The sequence below is a fragment of the Phocoena sinus genome, chromosome 9, assembly GCF_008692025.1.
Source record: "Phocoena sinus isolate mPhoSin1 chromosome 9, mPhoSin1.pri, whole genome shotgun sequence".
In the NCBI taxonomy this organism is placed as follows: domain Eukaryota; kingdom Metazoa; phylum Chordata; class Mammalia; order Artiodactyla; family Phocoenidae; genus Phocoena; species Phocoena sinus.
Window position 1 is genome coordinate 17811645 of NC_045771.1, and position 19772 is coordinate 17831416.

Sequence of the window (19772 nt, forward strand, 5' to 3'; positions counted from 1 at the left end):
TATATTTTAAAATTCATGTCTTGTTTCACACCCGCATTCCAGCCATTACGCATGTATTTTATATATGTATCAGTATTCCAAATATTGAAGTCATTTTTAAAGGGACTGTTAACAAATCTAGTCACCCATAACTAGACCATGACTGACTTTTCCACAGGGGAAGAAGAGGTGAAGGTTTCGACCATGCCACTGTCAGCCTCTTCCCATTCATTACAACAAGGACAGCAGCCTACAAGTCTCCACACTACTGTGGCCTGACAACAGAACTGAGAGGAGAGGATTAGACTCTGGGGTGCTTGCATGGGCAACCGGATTTTTGCATGATTCCTTTCTGATTTTGCATTTAATGTATACACCCAAAAGAGCCAATATAAACGTTCCTCATGCCTACAACTAGTGTGTTACCTCATAGTTGCTAAAGTATTTCTTCATTAGGCCTTTAACACAGTTTATTAGCATAATAATTTTGGCATTGTTTCTCATGAGTGATACTATTTTTTAACTCACACAAATAAACTTGTAGTACTATAATTAAGATCCCAGATGAGATTAGCTAGAATTGTTATTTTGGCTCTATTAATTGAAAATATTCAAAGATAATGGTAGTTCCTTGTTTTCTGATTTGTGAAAAAATGGTAATATCCTAATATATTCATGAAAATTTGAAAATTAAGAAGATAATGTCTTGCATTCTTTGAATACTTGAGAAGAAAGAATACATATAAAACAAAATTGGTGGTGTCATTTAATGCTCAGAAGAATGTTGTCAGCAATTGTTTGTAGTTGTATGGATTTATCCTATATTATGCATTACATGTTTAGAAACTGTCTTTGTTCTCTCTGATTTGCACATTTGCACTTTCTTTTTGAATGGTTGTTAATTATATAGAGACGCTTAAGAGATAATTATTATAGACTAAATGCAATATAATCTCTTTTCTAATGCACTGCCTAGTATACCGGGAAATTGCCTCAGAAACAGAATTTCAACTTACAGTTGATTTATCAGAAACTTGAATATGGGGTAAATATTGTATGTGAGAAGCAACCATAGTAGTGTAACATTTTTATTGGAAAAACGGTAGTTCTGTGGGATATTTGTTTGGAAATTTCATTGTTTCACAATTGAAGTGTGATAATAAAACTATATTACAAGTACCTGACCAGAATGAGACTAAGGTGGAAGAGAAGAGATTGGGGATCCTCTAAAATTAGGCCACGTAAGTTGTCATAGGTAATTTTAGTTAATCACAGAGAATAGTGGTGTACTTTATTAGGATATAATGTTGAAGTGATGTTTTTGGATAATAGACAATTTCTTGAAATAGTTCTAAAGCTGATAATGAAAGAAAATAAACTGAATTCAGTTCTAAGCATTAGACAAAAGCTGGTTCAGAAAACATGACTATGTTCTGCCTAAATTAAGCATCTGGGAAAAAAGGGGAAAGTCAGATCTCCTCTTGAGATTTAAAAAAAAAATTGTGATATAAAACATACGCCTTAATTTAAAAAAAATATTAAAAGAGTAGCATGAATACCAAAAAAGGAAGCCTAGAGATTTAAAATAATAATAATAATGAAATACCTTACTAGGAGTGATACTTAATATCATGTTGGAGTTGGAGTTTTCAGGGTTCCCTCTCTATGTAAAGTCTAATAACTTTCTATTAGATATAATACACAAGTTAAATGGGTTTGTCCTGAGGTATAGTGGGTAAACTAAAATCTATTCTTAGATATCCTTCAATTTGGTTAGCTGAGGGTGTAGAAACAACTAATTATCTAGCCATTTTAATTATTTTTGTAAAATTCTGCATAAATGATAATCTCTAACTTCTATCTAGAAGTGACTTTAAGACAGCGTTATGAGAAATTTAGAAAATACAAATAAAATATTGTAGATTTGTTAGCCTTTTAGCATGTGTTGAATATGAAGTCTTTTAGTATGTGTTGATTATGGTTTCATTTTTGCTGTGAGAGGCCAAGACATCCACTTAATGTCTCCTGTGGTGCTGAGGCTCCTTGGCTTTGTGAACAAACTTGGGCTCCCTGTAATAGGGCTTACTAGCGCATAGTTTTCTCCAGCCTTCAGTGCAAGCCTTTCATCACTCAGATCTTCTTACAAAAACATGAGGTGGTTAGCTCCCATTTACTTACTGTTTTGAGAGATATACTTGTTAAACAAGGCTTTTTTCCTGTGGTAGCTTTCTCTATCCTTTCTCATTCCTGGCCATTGCCATAAAACTGTCAGGTAGTTTACCAGACTTGCTAGAGCCCAGGACTGTCTTTCTGCCTGCTTCCCCTTCTGCCCCCACCCCCACTTTCCACATACACACCATAATGGGAAAAATGCTTTCTTGGGTAATTAGGCTTCAACTTAGATATTTTCACATATACTAGCTAAAGATTATCATTTAACTAACTGTAATTCCAAGACTTTGTGAGCCTAAACAAGTAAGCTTCGCTGTTTTGCTTACTTAATATATATATTATGGTTTTAAAAAGTGAAGTCTTAAAATCAGTCAGAATTAATTATACTAAAACACAGAAAAAGTTACACAACATGTGAAAGAAAGTACTGCTTCACTTAGCAAGTAAATTGATGAAACCAAATGACGGTAAAGAATGAGAAATTCTAAAAACTTCAAATTAGTTTTTGATAAATTCCTTCCTGATTGATCTGTCATACACAAGGGAAACTTTATATGCTTTTATATCCTTAACTTTTAAAAAAACATTTCAGGGCAGCAGTTCTTAGTGCCAGTGTGTAGGATATAGACCTGGGTTGAATGATTTTGATCTTATGATGAATGTCAAGTGCCTCTTTTTAATTTCTTAAAGATTCCATTAGAAAATATTTTCTGATTAATAATACTTTCCTTTTCATTCTGCTGTTGCATTTTGTTTTTACAGGTGGTGCTTTTGTATACTCTCCTCTTATTTCAACGAAGCATTAATATTTGAGTGCCTATTCTTTGTAGTGACTTGAGCTAGATCTTGAGGGATACAAGGCTGAATAAAGTATAGATCCTATTATCAAGGATAACAGTCTAGTGACAGTTTTATTTCAATTATTTCTATAGGGTCAGCTCTTGATATATTTTAACCACAGGAACAGCCAGAGCAGTCCAGACTCATTTCATTATTCATTGCTCTGACAGTGGCAACAAAGGGTATTGAATACTGATATTTGAAATTTTAAAATATATGATAATTTGGAGAGAGTGAAAAAAATTTTAACGGGAGAGACATACATTCATTATTCTAATTTAAGTATTTCTCAGTCGTGTGTGTGCTCATGTCTTACTCTTAGTGTTGTGGCGATTAAGTACAGCTTCCTCTATATATGTTCTTTTAAAGAAAACTTTAGGGCTTCCCTGGTGGCGCAGTGGTTGAGAGTCTGCCTGCCGATGCAGGGGACACGGGTTCGTGGCCTGGTCTGGGAAGATCCCACATGCCGCGGAACGGCTAGGCCCGTGCGCCATGGCCGCTGAGCCTGCGCGTCCAGAGCCTGTGCTCCACAACAGTGAGAGGCCCGCGTACAGCAAAAAAAAAAAAAAAAAAAAAAGAAAGAAAACTTTAATGCATTGTGTGCACATTTTTACTGACATGGCTCCTATTTGTACAGTATTCCAAGCACCTTCAAGACTGACAGAGCTCTCCTCTGCTGTGATACAGGTACATAGGGAGCTACTCCCACAGAGGCCTTACCTCAGAAAGCCAAGAGAAAGGAACGAATTACAGGTGCATTGAATGAAATCTTACGAAATGAAGACCACCATGTTATTTATGCATATATAAAAACGGGGGGACATTTTATCCTATATTGAGTTGTAAGGTTTTAGATTCTTTTGTTTATTTGATCATGAAGCTTTCCCATATTTGCTTAAGAGATGTATATCATACAATTGAGAGCACAATAACTTAAAAATGTTTTTTTCTTTTAAAGAGGTAATATCACAAAATGATGATATATATGTCTTTTTCTACAAAATATAACCAAGTCAATTACCTGGTTTCAAGCTAGTCCTTCTGCCATTAGTGCTATCTATGTCTCTTCTCTCAGTCTTTTTATTTGAATATCTACTACATTGTCTCCTTGTGCTGAATAAATGGTAGTAGTATATACAGGTATTCACACATGAAATGTTTAGTGAGCTAATCAGATACTTTGCTGATACAAAAGTAAAAATAGGAGTTAGAGAAGTTACTATGAGCAGATTCAGGGAAAACCTTCATAAAAAGTGTGGGGCCTTTTGCTTTTGAAGGATGGCTTGAAATTAAATGATGGAAGTGGAAAATACAGTAAAGGCAACATATTGAACAAAGAATCGGGAATGGAGATTAGCGTGGTCTGCTAAGGGTCAGGAGGGAAGGATAGTAAGGAGATGGACTCGTCTGAGGTATTACAGGTCATATAGGAAGGTGGGATAAGTGTGCAAAAGCCTTGAAAACTAGGAAGAATAGTTTAGTCTTGATGTGGATGTGGTCAGTGTTAGAGAACTACACGTTCTTTGGCAAAGATGTAACTTGATTGTAGCATTTTAAGAAGATTAATTCTGTAATACATTTGCTTGAAATTAGGACCAGTTAGAAAGCAATTCCAGTATGTCATTGCAAATAAGATGGCCTGGGCTGGAATAGTAATAACTAGTAGGATTGGAGAAGAAATTATGAATTAGAAGTCAGAAAGAATGAGATCTAGGAAACGGGCTTTGGGTTTGGCCAAGTCTCTAATGACCTTTAAAAATGTTACTTTCAGGGGCTTCCCTGGTGGCGCAGTGGTTGAGAGTCCGCCTGCCAATGCAGGGGACACGGGTTCGTGCCCCGGTCTGGGAAGATCCCACATGCCGCGGAGGGGCTAGGCCCGTGAGCCATGGCCGCTGAGCCTGTGCGTCCAGAGCTTGTGCTCCGCAACGGGAGAGGCCACAGCAGTGAGGGGCCCGCGTACCGCAAAAAAAAAAAAAAAAAAAGATGTTACTTTCATAAAAAGATACAGATGGAAAGCAGATTTCTAGGATTCATGAGGAAATGTCAAGGATATGGATACAGCAGTCATTGACTGAAGGCCTTTGGCAACAAAGGGGAAGAGAAAAACAAGATGCTAATTAGATGGGTGGTAGATCTTAGAAGGCATTGCTTTAAGATAAGGGAAATAGCTAAGTATTTAAAGGCAGAGCATATAGAGTCAATTGAGAGGACACCCTAGACAGTGCGGAAGAGAAGATAGGCTAACCAGTAGAGTAACACATTTCTGTAGGTGCTGGGAGGAGATAAACTCCTGAGACGGAGTTAGGTTATGGGTTTGACTTAAAAGAGATGGGATATATCTTCTTTTGCTATTTGTAAAAACAATCAGAAAATCTAGCAGAGAGAATGTGAGATTAGAGAAAATGAGAATAGATGAAGGTGCTCATATCAGTAATTATTGAATGCATATTGTGTGAGAAAATGGGGGTGAAAGAGTGGAGTTGGGAACCTATTAAAAAAAAAGAAAGAAAGAAAGTAAATAAGTCTGTGAGAATAAGCCTAGAAGTGCATCGGAAAGAAACTTAAGAATTGCTGGGACTTCCCTGGTGGTCCAGTGGCTAAGGCTCCGCACTCCTAATGCGGGGGGCCCGGGTTCATTCCCTGGTCAGGGAACTAGATCCCACACGCTGCAACTAAAGATTCCCACATGCTGCAACTAAAGATTCCCACATGCTGCGACTAAGACCCAATGCAGCCAAATAAATAAATAAAATAAATTTAAAAAAAAAGAATTGCTGAGTCAAGATAAGAATCAAATTTAAAATTTTAGTGTCCAGATATATATGGTTTTGTATGTTCCAGCGATTCAACACAAAGCATCAGGAGTGGACAAAGCAAATATGAGAGTTTGGTTAGAGGGTGAAGAAGGAAAGGACACAAAGATATTTAAGAAGACAAAACTGATATAACCTTGTGATCAGGAAGAGTCCAGTAAGGCAGGAAATATCCAGTGGTGTGAGTGTGTTGAAGGGAGTTCACTGATTTTAGGTTTTGATGAGGACAAAGAACAGGCATAGTATTGTTAAGGGAAGGACAAATTAGGAGACTGTGGTCAGTATGATAACCACTCAGTGCTAAATGATGAGTGAGAACCAGAGAAAGGATGGTAGATAGATGTCTAACATTAGGGCTAGAGGTTGGAAAGAAGGCAAGCTTTCGTTACCCCTGTGGTCTTTTCTCTCCCTGCTTTCCCTCCAGTCCTTTTTTGAGAGTAGGAAGTCAGACTGTGTGAGAGAGAATTGCAGAAAGCATGGTATTGCCTGGGGGAACCTGGATCACGTTTCCTGTAAGTTGAAGGTGATTCAAAGGAAAACGTCCCACAGTGGAGTAAACATTGCTTCCTCAAAGCACAGTAGGAGGATGTGAACGCAGAGTGCAAGGGAATGCCTGGGAAAAGCCAGAGATGAGATTGGACAGGTGTACGTATGCCCAGTGAGTGTGTTACTTATGACATGAAAGGTTTAGACAGAGGGGGTAGGTGTGCCATATGATGAGTCTGCTAGCTTGAGGAGCCCATATTACAGGTGTGAACTAGTTTCTCCGAAGCTTAAATGCAAACTGGAAAGAATCAGCTTTCCACCTACATAGGGAAAGCATCTCTTCTTAGTTGGACTAGGTCATTCTGCTTTAATTATATGACAAGTTGGTATTAAAAGCAGTAGATTGGTGAAAGTAGAGAGAACTTAAGAATTTTATTATAACAGGTTATAAAAATATTTTGACAACTTTCCCCAAAAGAGAATGTGCTTTGTAAATAGACACAAACCTACAAGTTATTGAACTCAGAGATGAAGATACAAATATATAATATATATTTTTTCTCATTCAATTAATAGCAAACATGCCTAGTTTGAAAGCATCCTTAATTTCCTGACTAAATTAAAATCCTGCCTGAAGTCCTACTAAAATATTTTTAAACTCACTGGACTTGTTCCGTATATGTCAGCTAAGATATCACCTGTGACATTTAAAAATGATAATGCTTCAAAGTACAAGTTATTGCTTAAGAATGCTAAGTTTGTGGAACCATGTTGATGGATTGAGAAGCCGCTGCTCCTTGGATCTCCTTACTGCCCTGTGATTTATTAGTCTTAGCGACCTTGTATTGCTAGGCATATTAGACCACAGCTTCTTTAACCAGGAGCTTTTTCTAAAAAAATCACTCTTGGGAATTCAAGATTAATTAAGGTGTATCTACTCTGTTCTGGTGCTTTGGGGAGTATACCCTGGGTTTGAGTTATATAAAAATCTAGTTTATACCTATCAGGTACCTAGAATTGAAGGCAAGCTTAAGTAATATAAGCTGCTTGAGAATTGGACAGAAGTACCTAGAAGTTCCATGAACCAGCTGATAATTATTGTACTTGAGAGCCAATCTATTTACTCCAGCTTCCTTCACACCAGCCTTCATAAGGCACTATTGACTTGACTTTGTTCTTAGCCTGCCTCACATTTTATGGTTATTTTTGAGGTTCCTGGAAGCTCCAACCCAACCCCTAAGAACATACTGTGCTTAGAACAGTTTTGTTGTTCCAGCTCCAGTTTGGTCCTAAGACCCACTATTGTGTAACACCCCAAAAGTTTTTTTTCCCCTCCATATAATTTATAAAGCCTTTAAAGCACCCAGTACCTTTTTTTTTTTTTTTTTTTGGTGAAATTCACATAACATACAATTAACTACTTTAAAGTGAACAATTTGGTGGCCCAGTAGGACTGTTCTTTAATTATCTTAATGTTAAAATTGAATAAATAACCCACTGTGGCTGTGAGAATTTTGGCCTGTCCTTGTTGGGGCTGTGTGGTAACAGCTGCATCTAGACTCGGGTAAAAACGTTTAAAGCAACTAACTATCTGAATAGTTCTTAAGTGGTAATAATAGTCCTTCTGTCTTCATGACATTTGATTAGCACATCACCTAAGAGAAAGCTTACTTAGCAAAGGAAATAAATAAGCGTGGCTCTGTGTCTGGGGGTGAGGTTGAGTGTTGTGTGTGTGCATGTACATTCGTTTATATATAGTAATTTTCATTTAAATCCTCCACTTAGTGAATGTGGCAGGTGAAAAAATCTCAGACCATCTCTCTGTGACTTTCTCTAAAGGTTTTTTTTTTAAAAAAGAAATTAAGACCCTGTTTAAATGCAGCAGGGTTACAGTACAGGTGCCCACTTCACCCCTGGTCATGCTTTTATCTGAACAAATATTTTCATAGCTTTTTCTCATCAGTTTTCACTTCCACTACTAAGCATATCCATCCCATGTCTTACTCTTTTGGAAAACCTAAGGAAAGGATAATAAGAAAAAGACGTTTTAGAATCATGAAATTTCAGAGCTATGAGACATACAGTCTTCAACAATCCACTTTTAAAGACCAAATAATAATAACGCTATTAATAAACAAGGCTCAGAAGGATTGTGATTGCCCATAATCACATTCTAACCACAGTTTTATGTTTTCCTAGCCCTCACCATGTGAATATGCTTTTGTATATGTAATTCAAGGAGAAAAAAACTTCAAGATTCAGAATATATCTCTTCTCTAAACTTTGTTGTGTCTTACAGTTTATTTTAGTAGTTCTCACAAGTCAAGGGCTTTCAACTGTGAATATCAGTGCAAGTAATGAATTGAAGACTTTCAGATTGTGTATCTGCTGGCAACTGTTATTACAGATCCTGTAAGTTGTTAAAACAGCCTTGTGTTAAATGTGGCCCAATGATCTTGGAGTAACTTTAGTGGGGGGAAATTGTAACCTTGCAGGTACTCTTAATGTAGACTTAAAGTACAAATGTCAGAACCAAAATAAACAGTAAAACAGGTGGAATTACATTTACCCAGCATTTTTCTGCAGTGCCAAAGAGCATTTAAGGATCAACATGCATGACCACTAGACTGGTGATATCTCTAATGTTACAAAATGAAAAAAATGCTTATAGTAATGGCACCAAGATGTACTACACCCACACTAAAGGGGTGATTTTAGATTCATCTTTGAAGAGCTACTATATGCTACACTATGTAAAATGATAGCATATCTGCTGATTTTTTTTCAATCAAGGAGGTTGTTGTTTTCAGCATAATGAAAAAGAGGGAAAGCTCCACAAGGATTTAAAGATGATAATACCATCATCATCTCCAAGAAGAAATGCAGGAATGCTGACTGCAATCAACTTTTGTAGCCTAGTGATGTTTCCTAATATGGTGAGATCTCTTCCCAAGGACTATACTAGCGTTTATACTCTGTTATCAGTCTTGCGTACTGAAATAATGTGTCTACGGAGCAGAACATAGTGATCTGGAACATTACTGGGATGTTTTTAAACATTGTCGTTTTATATGTTGGCATTTGCAAGAAGACTGACACCCTGAAACCATTCATTTTTTTCCTTTACTACATCTATAAATTGAGTATTCAGCTTAAGGTAAAAGGAGTTCCTGGGTTATGACTTCATCAACAAAGTAGGAAGGTTTATTATTGGCCTTAAGCTGAGTGTTGGGCTACATACCATTGTTGCACTTATGTTTTATTAAAATACATTTTTATAAAGTTTGTGATTATGGATTACTGATATATATATGCCCTATTTCCTCATCCCTCACTTAGGGTATGATTTGCTACCAGGTATGGGTTTTTTTGGTTTGTTTTTACATCTAAACTATTAGCATTCACTAATTAACCTAACAGTGGCCTTCCCCAGTCCCAGAGTCACAAATAAGAGCGACATTTCTTGAGTCTTAGTGTAGTCAATGCTGCAAAACCTCACCTGTATTTTAAATGGTAGGTGATTGGAATGAAGCTTATTACTAAAGTAAGCAAAGATCTTACATAATTTCCAAATAAATACCTACAGCCCTGCAACCTTTGTTTTAGAACATGCTTTCAGGTTTTAATTCCTGACTAGCTGGAGTCTTATTCTGATAGTTTGTACTCACCTCTCTATCCAGTTTCTTTTTCTTTCTTTGGACAAACAAGAAATTGTTTCTATCTCTGTGTAACTTAACCACAATTAGAGGGGGCGGTCTTGACTAGATCTTAATGTGCGCTACCTGTGTGATTACCCTACAGGATCCCTGACAGGCCTGAATTTTCCCATTTCAAAGGAGAAGAAAGTGCTCTGTCAGGCTGCTGTTTACTCAAGAGTTTCTGGTCATTTACCTCCCAATTTCCTTCTCAGTATCTGGTCTTATTTCCAAACTAGCTTTTGATTTTAAATGATCATATTATTTTTTTCTTCTCTCTTTTAAATCAAAACAGCACATTTAAGCAGAAAGCACAGTCTGGGTTTGGAGTAGATTGAGTAACAAGTGTCAAATTGGTAGACTTTTGACATTGTAAGATTGGTGTTATTCACTTTCTCCTACTTCTAAGTTATTCTAGCTCTTTAAAAATACATTCTAGACAATACTACTAAAATTCAGTGCTTCACAAATATGTGTGATTTTTAATAGAACTAATTTTTTTTTCAGTAAAATGTTCTAGTTCAGTATAAACCTGGATATGGTGAAATAGGAATTGTAGTTTCTTATTTATATTTAAGATTGTGTTCATATGATCTTCCTTCCCTCGTTCCTTCCTGCTTTCCTTTCTTCTACACTGATTGAGATTTGGTTCTGTCAAGACCATCTCTGGCATTCTTTTGCAACTGAACTATAATAAATCATAGCGAAGGATGAACACTTAAATAAGTATATTTCAAAAATGATTTTTAAACTAAGGCCCCTTAGTGAACTGATGGTAAGCATATAGCTCTTTAAATTCATCAGCATATAGGCCTTTTGAAATGCTTTCCTCCACAGGAGTATCGTCTTTTGTAGTTCTGGAAAGGATGCAGTCTTACGTTAAGTCTTTCTAAATTGAAGCATAATTTGAAAATTGGAGGCAAAAAGTTTCTGTATTTTCCCCCAGTATAAGAATAAATAGTAAGGAGGAAGAAGAAGCAAAATAGTCTTATTTTTTCTTAAATCATACATTTCACATAGCTAAAAAATAAGTAAATTTCAAATTTGCATTCTTGTTTTGAAAAATCAAATGTTTATTTATAAAACAACCTCAAAACAAACTTTAACAAATATCTCTGGTTTGTGAAAATAGTGAGGGAGAAAGATGTATGCTTGGTCAGTTGGGTTGGAAATGTTTATTACCATGACTATACCCATATCTATGTTATTTAGTTTCAGGATAATGAGGAATTTACTTCATTTCCTAAAAATAATCTTTTTTCTAAAATTAAGAAACAAAGCAAATGATTATTTTAATGCCTAAAAAGATACTTTCTAAAAATAAAGCTCAGAGTTGGGTTATGAAGAATTTGTCCATTAAAATCATGTTTCAGAGCATGGATAATTTTATCTTCTTTTGGGGGGATTTTTATGTCTTTGATATAAACCCTTAAGATAGGAGCCATCTTTCAGAAAAAGATGAGACTGATCTTCACTGTCAAAAGTGAGCTGTGTAATCAAATGGAGTAAAAACTGGCTGTATGTTTTTAAATAACTTTTAGAAAATTTAGAAATCTTTTAGTTTGGAAAATTATGACCATCAGAAACCTTAGGACTTTCAGTAGACATATAACCATATGGGGATTTGCTGCACAGGTAGCAAAATACTTTGGTCTTAGTGCAAGTTCCTCTTCAGCCTGGAGAGGAACTTATACTCGCATAAAAATATTTTATTGGCACTGAACGATCAAAAGCTATCACTGCTTTGTTCCGAATAGCCAAACTCCAGGGATCCGTTGAAGAAATACAAAACAAGCAGAGCAGCAAGACTTCTAGGAAGCTGCTGTAAAACGTTATAGCATCAAGCCCCAGAGAAAATAATAGAGTAGATATTCGATAAATGTTTGTTGAATGAAAACTCATGGTTGAGAGAGTAATGTTAGTGTCTGATTATTATTTCTGGAGGTCTGCAAAGCCTGGATCTAGATCTGCTTTGTGTTAAATCTGGACTTCTGGAGACCTTAATTAGATTCGTTTCCACATGAATTATCTCACCTCTTGGGTGAACTGTGGCCTTCAGTTCAGTGTTAAGATTCCCCTCACCATTCTATGATCAGTCCTTCTCTTCTGTCTTCTTTACCTCTGAACTCTGGAAATTCAGCTCTTGACTGATCCTTATTTTCCCAAGGATCACACACTGCTCCCTCCCTTCACACACACAAACTTTAAAAAATTTCACCTAACCAGTACTTTTCTTACCTCCAATTTCTCATTTGTGATACTCACAAATATATATATATATACACACACACACATATATACACATACATATACATACATATGTATACGCACAATTCAGAAAGTCTTTCTAAATAAATACCTTATTTTCCAGAACTCTCTGTGTGGGTAATGAAGAACTGTTTGGGGAACTTAATACTTTCCTAAGTAGGGAGCTCTCTTTAGGGAACTTACAATTGTTAAAGAATTTTTTCTCTTGGCTAAACCAAAGTCTTTTTCCCATTTACACTTCTTGTCAAATATGTGAAGGCAGTTTCCGCTTGTCTAGTAACTACTAGACCTCAGTGAAACAAACTTAGTCCTTTTAACCTTTTTAACTAGAAACATGGTTTCTAGTTCTCTCTGTAGCCCACTTCTCCTCTACACATATTTTGGCATGACAATGAATGCCTTTTTTAAAAAATTTTATTTATTTTATATGTTTATTTTTGGCTGCATTGGGTCTTCGTGGCTGCACGCGGGCTTCTACTAGTTGTGACCAGGGGCTACTCTTCGTTTAGATGCGCATGCTTCTCATTGCGGTGGCTTCTTGTTGCGGAGCACAGGCTCTAGGTGTGCGGGCTTCAGTAGTTGTGGTGCACGGGCTCAGTAGTTGTGGCACACAGGCTTAGTTGCTCCGCGGCATGTGGGATCTCCCCGGACCAGGGCTCAAACCCGTGTCCCCTGCAATGGCAGGCAGATTCTTAACCACTGCACAACCAGGGAAGTCCCTGAATGCCTTTCTTAAAATATGAAGCTCACACTTTAATAATCCAGACGTGATTAGATAATCTCCTTTTTCATTAACACTGTTCTTATTACTAAAGTTTGTATATTCCTTTAGAGGTTACAGAGTCTTTTTATAAAAATATCCTGTGGGGGGCTTCCCTGGTGGCGCAGTGGTTGAGAGTCCGCCTGCCGATGCAGGGGACACGGGTTCGTGCCCCGGTCTGGGAAGATCCCACATGGCGCAGAGCGGCTGGGCCCGTGAGCCATGGCCGCTGAGCCTGCGCATCCGGAGCCTGTGCTCTGCCGCAATGGGAGAGGCCACAACAGTGAGAGGCCCGCGTACCAAAAAAAAAAAAAAAAAAAAAAATCCTGTGGGGTTATTATCCCTATTTTGTAAATGAGAAAACTGAGGCTCAGAGTGGTTATCATTTGTGATTTGCTCAACGTCATACCATTGCTAATTTAGACACTTTAATGTTACCTATTTAGAAGATCCATTACCCAATTGTTATATCAAATGATATAAGTGAAACCACTAAACCTTTTTTCATAGACATGACTGGTTAGATCTCTTCCATCCTACACTTTGCTAATGAATTTTTAGAAATCTGAATGTATACATGTTAAATTTTATGTGTTTGGATTTGGTGTAGTTGGAGTGTATCCTGTTGTATATCACCATCTTACAAGTTTATCATATGAAAAACTACATGATTATAAAGTGATAGATAAATGTTATTAGTAACAGTAATAACATTTGTGTGAAGATTTTAAGAATTTTAATTTAAGAATAGGTATAATTTTAATTATTGATTCTGTCCTCTCTAGAATTAGTTTTCTGTTTGCATATTTAAATAAACTTTGTAGGTTTTGTTAAATATTATAAAAAGCATGGAGTCAAAGATAAGCCAAGCACTATCTCAGGAACTTTCAGGCTAACACACAGTATCTTAAATTCTGTGACAGTTCATCTAAACACTTCTGTCATCCATGCTGTACTTTACTATCATATACCAAAAGGTTACCACTAGAAAACTTTCCAAAAACTGCTGAATTCAACATCTGTAGTATGACATTGTAGTTATGACAATCCTAGAAAGCCTGTCCAAAGGATAAATTACTTTGATGTGGTTGGTTCTTTATGGAAATGCATTTTGGCTTTCATTGATCACTCTATTCCATTTGTTTTATGGGATTGATGTGTCAGTGGGTTGGAAGTGGAGTTTAGCTGCAAAGTTTTTGAGTTTGGGCAGGCAATAGAAGAAGAAAGGAAATGGACCATAGCATTTAGAAGGAGGACATTTCCAGTAGAAAACGATTGTCAGTAGAAGCTGCCTCCATGACTGCTGTTCCACCTCAAAGTTGAACTTCCTGTGTATTTCATTTGGAAAGGAGCTGAGGTTTTAGCCAAAATGCTACATATTATTTCTCACAAAAAATGCCTGCAAACGTAAGCTGTAGAGCAGTGCTTGCTAAACCTATCATATTCATTTCTAAAGAAATCCAGCTTCTAATCTGTTTCCGAATTTTCCCAAGAACTCATTTTATATTAATTATGTAGCTTCTAGAGTCTGCCTTTTCTTCCTTTCCCGGCACTTCTCTTTCTTTTTTTCTTGGCTGCGTCAGGTCTTCATTGCTGTGCAGGGGCTTTTTCTAGTTGCGGTGAGCAGGCTTCTCATTGTGGTGGCTTCTCTTGTTGCACAGCACAGGATCTAGGCACGCAGGCTCAGTAGTTGTGGCATGTGGGCCCTAGAGCGCTCAGGCTTCAGTAGTTGTGGCACAGGGGCTTAGGTGCTCCGCGGCATGTGGGATCTTCCAGGACCAGGGATCATACCCGTGTCCCCTGCGATGGCAGGTGGATTCTTAACCACTGCACCACCAGGGAAGTCCCGGAACTTCTCTTAACAGTGGTTTTGTGATGACATCTGTGAGGATTAACACCCTGGAATAGAATCCATTTTGCACCTGGAAATTTTAAACCTATTTAAATTGAATAGATGTTCTTTTACTGTCTTTGCATCTCTTCTGACTTACAGTTCTCTCTCCACATTGCTTAATCTGTCCTTTCTGGTTTGAGGATCATGCTGTTTTATAAAGAAGATGGAAGGAAGCAAAATGAAGATGGAACTACATAGTTCTGGCTTTTCTCAGGACTTAGCATTATGACAGGCTGAGCAGTGGCTTTTCCTAATTTTCTCCTTTTCCAAACTTAGCTTTTTTTTGCCTTCAGCATTTTTCACAAGCTTCAGATCATTATGGATTCTGATTTTAATCCTCAAGGATTATGATACTCTTATCTACAGGTAGGTTACATAACTATCCAGCTTTTCTAAGCTTTCTTTTCACATCTTATCCCATGAGATTCTCCCTGCACAAGAACTGGTTTCTTTAGATTTCACCCCAATTTCTTTTCCTTATTAGAATTATTTATTGCATAGTCAGAATGTTCATATTTTAGCATCCTCTGTGGCCTATGAATCACTGTCTCCTGTAACCAGGGGACCATCCTGACCTACCCTTCCTTTTTTTTTTTTTTTTAAACCTTCTTTGGAAAGACGTTTTCTCAAAAAAACCTGGAAGCAAATGTTCAGGGCTGTTCATTTAGGAAACATTAAATACCTCTTGAGGTTCAGGTTCAGTAACTATTCACTATATACATAGAGGATTAAATCAAGGCCCTTTCCTGGAGGAGCTCACAGTCTAGGCAAAAGAACTAATATATAAACCGGTGAATGCAGTACACTCTGGTGATTGCAAAAGTAGCCAGGATGCCAGCCATCCAAGAACTCAATCTAGTTAGTCTCATTCCTTGCTTCTTAAAGTCCTAAAATTACGTCACATACTCTTAGGGCTTCTGTTTTTTAAAAAATAAATTTATTTATTTATTTGGCTGCATTGGGTCTTCACTGCTATGCGCGGGCTTTCTCTAGTTGCGGTGAGCGGGGTCTACTCTTCGTTGTGGCATGTGAGCTCATTGTGGAGCATGGGCTCTAGGCACGTGGGCTTCAGTAGTTGTGGCATGCGGACTCAGCAGCTGTGACTTGCGGGTTCCAGAGTGCAGGCTCAACAGTTGTGGCACATGGGCTTAGTTGCTCTGCAGCATGTGGGATCTTCCCAGACCATGGCTCAAACCCGTGTCCCCTGCATTGGCAGACAGATTCCCAACCACTGTGCCACCAGGGAAGCCCTTAGGGCTTCTATTATTTTCACAATAGCCAGCCTGTTCTTTGTTGGTCAGAAGTCCAGAATAAAATTTTCCCTCCTTGTTTCCAACTTGGGAAAGAAGGGTGGTCAGGAGGTGAATTTTCTCAGGTTTATTTTCTTCTGGTAGATTTAGATCTCAGAGATGTCAGGGTGGTTGACATCCTCCATGTCTCTGCAGTTTTATAATTCAGTGAAATCATATTCTGGTGGATCTGTATATCTTCTCCTGGATGATAAGTTCCTTCAGTCATCCTTGAATGTCCTCATGGGGCTTTTGTTCATAGTTCTCAGTTTTGTGCTCACCTAAATGCTTTCCTCCAAGCTTCCAATTTCAGATTTTATAGATTTCTTATAATGGATTTTTGTCACTCCCCATCATTTAGTTCTGTTTCTTGCTTCCATCTAATCCAGATTATAATGCTTCTAAGAATGTATTTATCGGGGCTTCCCTGGTGGCGCAGTGGTTGAGAGTCCGCCTGCCGATGCAGGGGACACGGGTTCGTGCCCCGGTCCAGGAAGATCCCACATGCCGCGGAGCGGCTGGGCCCGTGAGCCATGGCCGCTGAGCCTGCGCGTCCGGAGCCTGTGCTCCGCAAAGGGAGAGGCCACAACAGTGAGAGGCCCGTGTACCGCAAAAAAAAAAAAAAAAAAAAAAAAAAAGAATGTATTTATCTTCTGCATTAACTTTTAAGTTTACTTTTTCTTCATTCGATGTACAGCTTTATATATAGACTTCTTTCCATAGGTATTTTTTCCTGTTTTTTTTTAAATAGATTTTACTTCCTTAGATCCTTCATAAAGCAAACATCTAGATGTTTTCCTGGTTCTCATTAGATGGTCTGATTCTTCCCCCAAAACAAACATAGATCCTCGTAGGAACATTCTAGAAGAGAAAAGTACACATTGTGTAAAACACATCTACGTATATCGTGCAGTGTTCCTACTGTATTTTGTGATTAGCTGCTTCTCCTGCTCTCTCTGTACGGAATGGCGTTTCCCTTTTCCATATCAGCTTCTCTTCCCTTGAGCTTCTCCAGTCATCATTTATCCTGCATGCAGAATGGCAGAATTGTTCATTTTCTTCTTTGTGCCCCGCAGGACTTTGTTCATACCAGAACAACACTTGGTGTAGTTGTTTAAATGTGTCTGACCTCCCCTTCTCTTGGCCCATGAGTCCTGCCAGGACACGGACTAGTTGGTAGTGTGCTCAGTGGTGAGAACAAACACTTTGGAGTCAGAATGGATATGATTACTGACTTCAGCACTTTTGAACTATATAACCTTTGGCAAATTCTTTAAACTACCAGAGTCTACTTAGTCTCCTCATTTGTAAAATGAAACTACTACTTACTTAGTTCATTGTATTGTTGGTACTAAGGTAATCAAGTACATCAAGTGCATAGTGAGTGAATGAATAGTGTCTAGAGTAGAAAAGTGGATAGAATGTAGCTAATAGGCCTGTTTACTATCCTGTACACATAATATTAGAATATCTTTTTTAAAAAGCATTCCTTATTTATTTTGGTGCATTGGATTTTAAAAATTATATTTGCTTGTGTTTTGGCATCTCAAGCAGTATTGAAAACAGCATTTTAGTGGCCTCTTTTTTCAGAGAGGCCTTTTGGGCCCCCAAATTTAGCTCATTCCTGCCGTCAGAAAGATTTGCATCTTTTTTGAGAGAACAGCTTGATTCGTAGCATTATACAGATGTGAAATAAATAGGCTTTTGGGGGGAAGGTGGTTTTTCAGCTCCTCTCAAGTTGGATCTTTGACTCAGCAGATATCTTGAAACACATCAAGTTTCTAAGACACTGAGCTGCATGCTCAAGTGTCTATAAAATAGCCTATTGCAGGCCTTTCATTAGAGTTGTGAGAGAAGATGTGAGTACACATAAAGGTGTACATACTGGATGTCACAGCGCAGTGTGTGCCACATGAGTGTGGTTCAGACCACAGTGCTGTCATCCAGAATGATCTGAGCGGAAGACTTGGACTTTTGGAAGATTGAGTAAAAATTAGTCAAAGAGATTGGGAAAGCATTCTAGACAAAGAGAAAGGCAGGAAGTAAAGACAGAGTCCAGAAAGCCTAAATCATATTTAGCTAATCCTCAAGGCCTCTCTTTTCCTGTTTATGTCATTTCTACTTCCTTCTGCTAGTGGGAATAAAATTTGTTTTTTGTTAATACATTGTTCAAGTTCTTCTGTTCTCAGAACTCTTTTTCATTGAGTTCTTAGAATTTTTCACATAGTTTAATCTCTACTTTCAGATCTATTAAATCCTTAAGATTTTGTGCCCCAGCAAATCTGCTCTGCAGTAGTGGTCTATCTTGCTTTTTATAATAAAGCATAATCTTAGAAATGTGAGGGTCAGTTCTTTTTAAGTAGAATAACATTTTTTCACAAACTGATTTTATAAATCTGTTTGAAAGAATTCATTCATATTTTAGTTAATAAGTTGAAATGATTTTTGTGACTGTCCTAAAGGACAACATGCCTATGTCATGTAGGGTTTAAGTTCTGATAGGAGAAATTTTGTGTGCTCTTTTAAAGTTTGGTTTTGCATATAGGACAAGCATAATTCATTTATATTTGAGTTGCTTAGAGATATGTTGAAGTTTGAGAAAGTTTAGGCTTTCTTGAAATCATATACTGGTGGAGATGGACTCTGTCCCCAAACTCACAGGAATTAGTATCTAACAGGGCTGGGGGCAGAGTGGGGAGTGTAGTGAGGGGTAGAGTGGCTGAGACAGGCTGTACTGTATGTCCTTCTAAAAATGCATGAATATTTGAGAGTCTAACTGGTAAGAACTAACCATAATGGGAACTAGATTTCTGATGGACCCCTTGTACCAAGAAAGATTTGTTTCACTAAGTAACCTACCTGTTGGAAGTAGCCTCTGGCTTCAAACTGTAAAGGACAGCGGTAAAGAAAAGGAAGATAAATCTTGTGAGAAAAAAAGATCAGATTGAAGACTGAGGCTTTGGTAAGTAGCTATGAGATAAGGATTAAAAACGGATGAACAGAAGAAACTCTTTCAAGAATATTTTGTGACTGGAACGCTCAGTGACTACTTCCCAGTTGGCGGAGACTGCTACCAGAAATATATAATAACTTGAAATAAGAGGTCTCTGGTCCTAGGGACTGCAGTCGGGAATGGAGTAGCCTAAGGATCAGGGCCGAATATGTGAGCCAGTTGTCCCTGCCCAAACATGAAAGTGGACAAATTGGTGGATTTGTGACTGTAGTTACATCTAGCTAGTTTAATTAATAAGGCCTATGTGTTTATAATAAAAAGACCATGTGGAGGAGATACCAAAAAGAAGGTAGAGGCAAAATTCCAAGCGGAGACAGAATCCCGACCTGGTGGTGTAAACTGTATTAGAGGAAGCAAAAACTTGGAATAGCCTTTTGTTTTAGGGTTCCCCCTTAAGTGTGCTTTATTTCACTGTGTTGTCATTATACATAGATCTTCTGTCTTCCCTCTTAGCAGATCTTGTTTTTCAAATGGAATCTTATTGCTACCCTAAAATGGAAATAGATGAAATCAGGAGGTGGGAAGGATGTGTTGTCCTACTACCCTGTCCCCTTCCTCCCCAG

The 19772-nt window shown here is 37.7% G+C and overlaps 1 protein-coding gene across 7 annotated transcripts in view; it reads left to right on the top strand.

The window, feature by feature from the left end:
* The window catches only part of CNOT4 (CCR4-NOT transcription complex subunit 4), a 142586-nt gene that overhangs the window by 115364 nt on the left and 7450 nt on the right, over positions 1-19772 (top strand). Inside the window, exon 11 of one of the 7 annotated variants that reach the window (XM_032642626.1) lies at positions 158-4838. The exons of 5 other annotated variants lie outside the window; for them this stretch is intronic. In XM_032642626.1, coding sequence (XP_032498517.1) covers positions 158-258 — 101 coding nt within the window. In that variant the 3' untranslated portion in view covers positions 259-4838. Of the gene's footprint in view, positions 1-157; positions 4839-19772 lie in introns of those variants that run through there. One more of the 7 variants, XM_032642625.1, reaches the window with a different exon arrangement.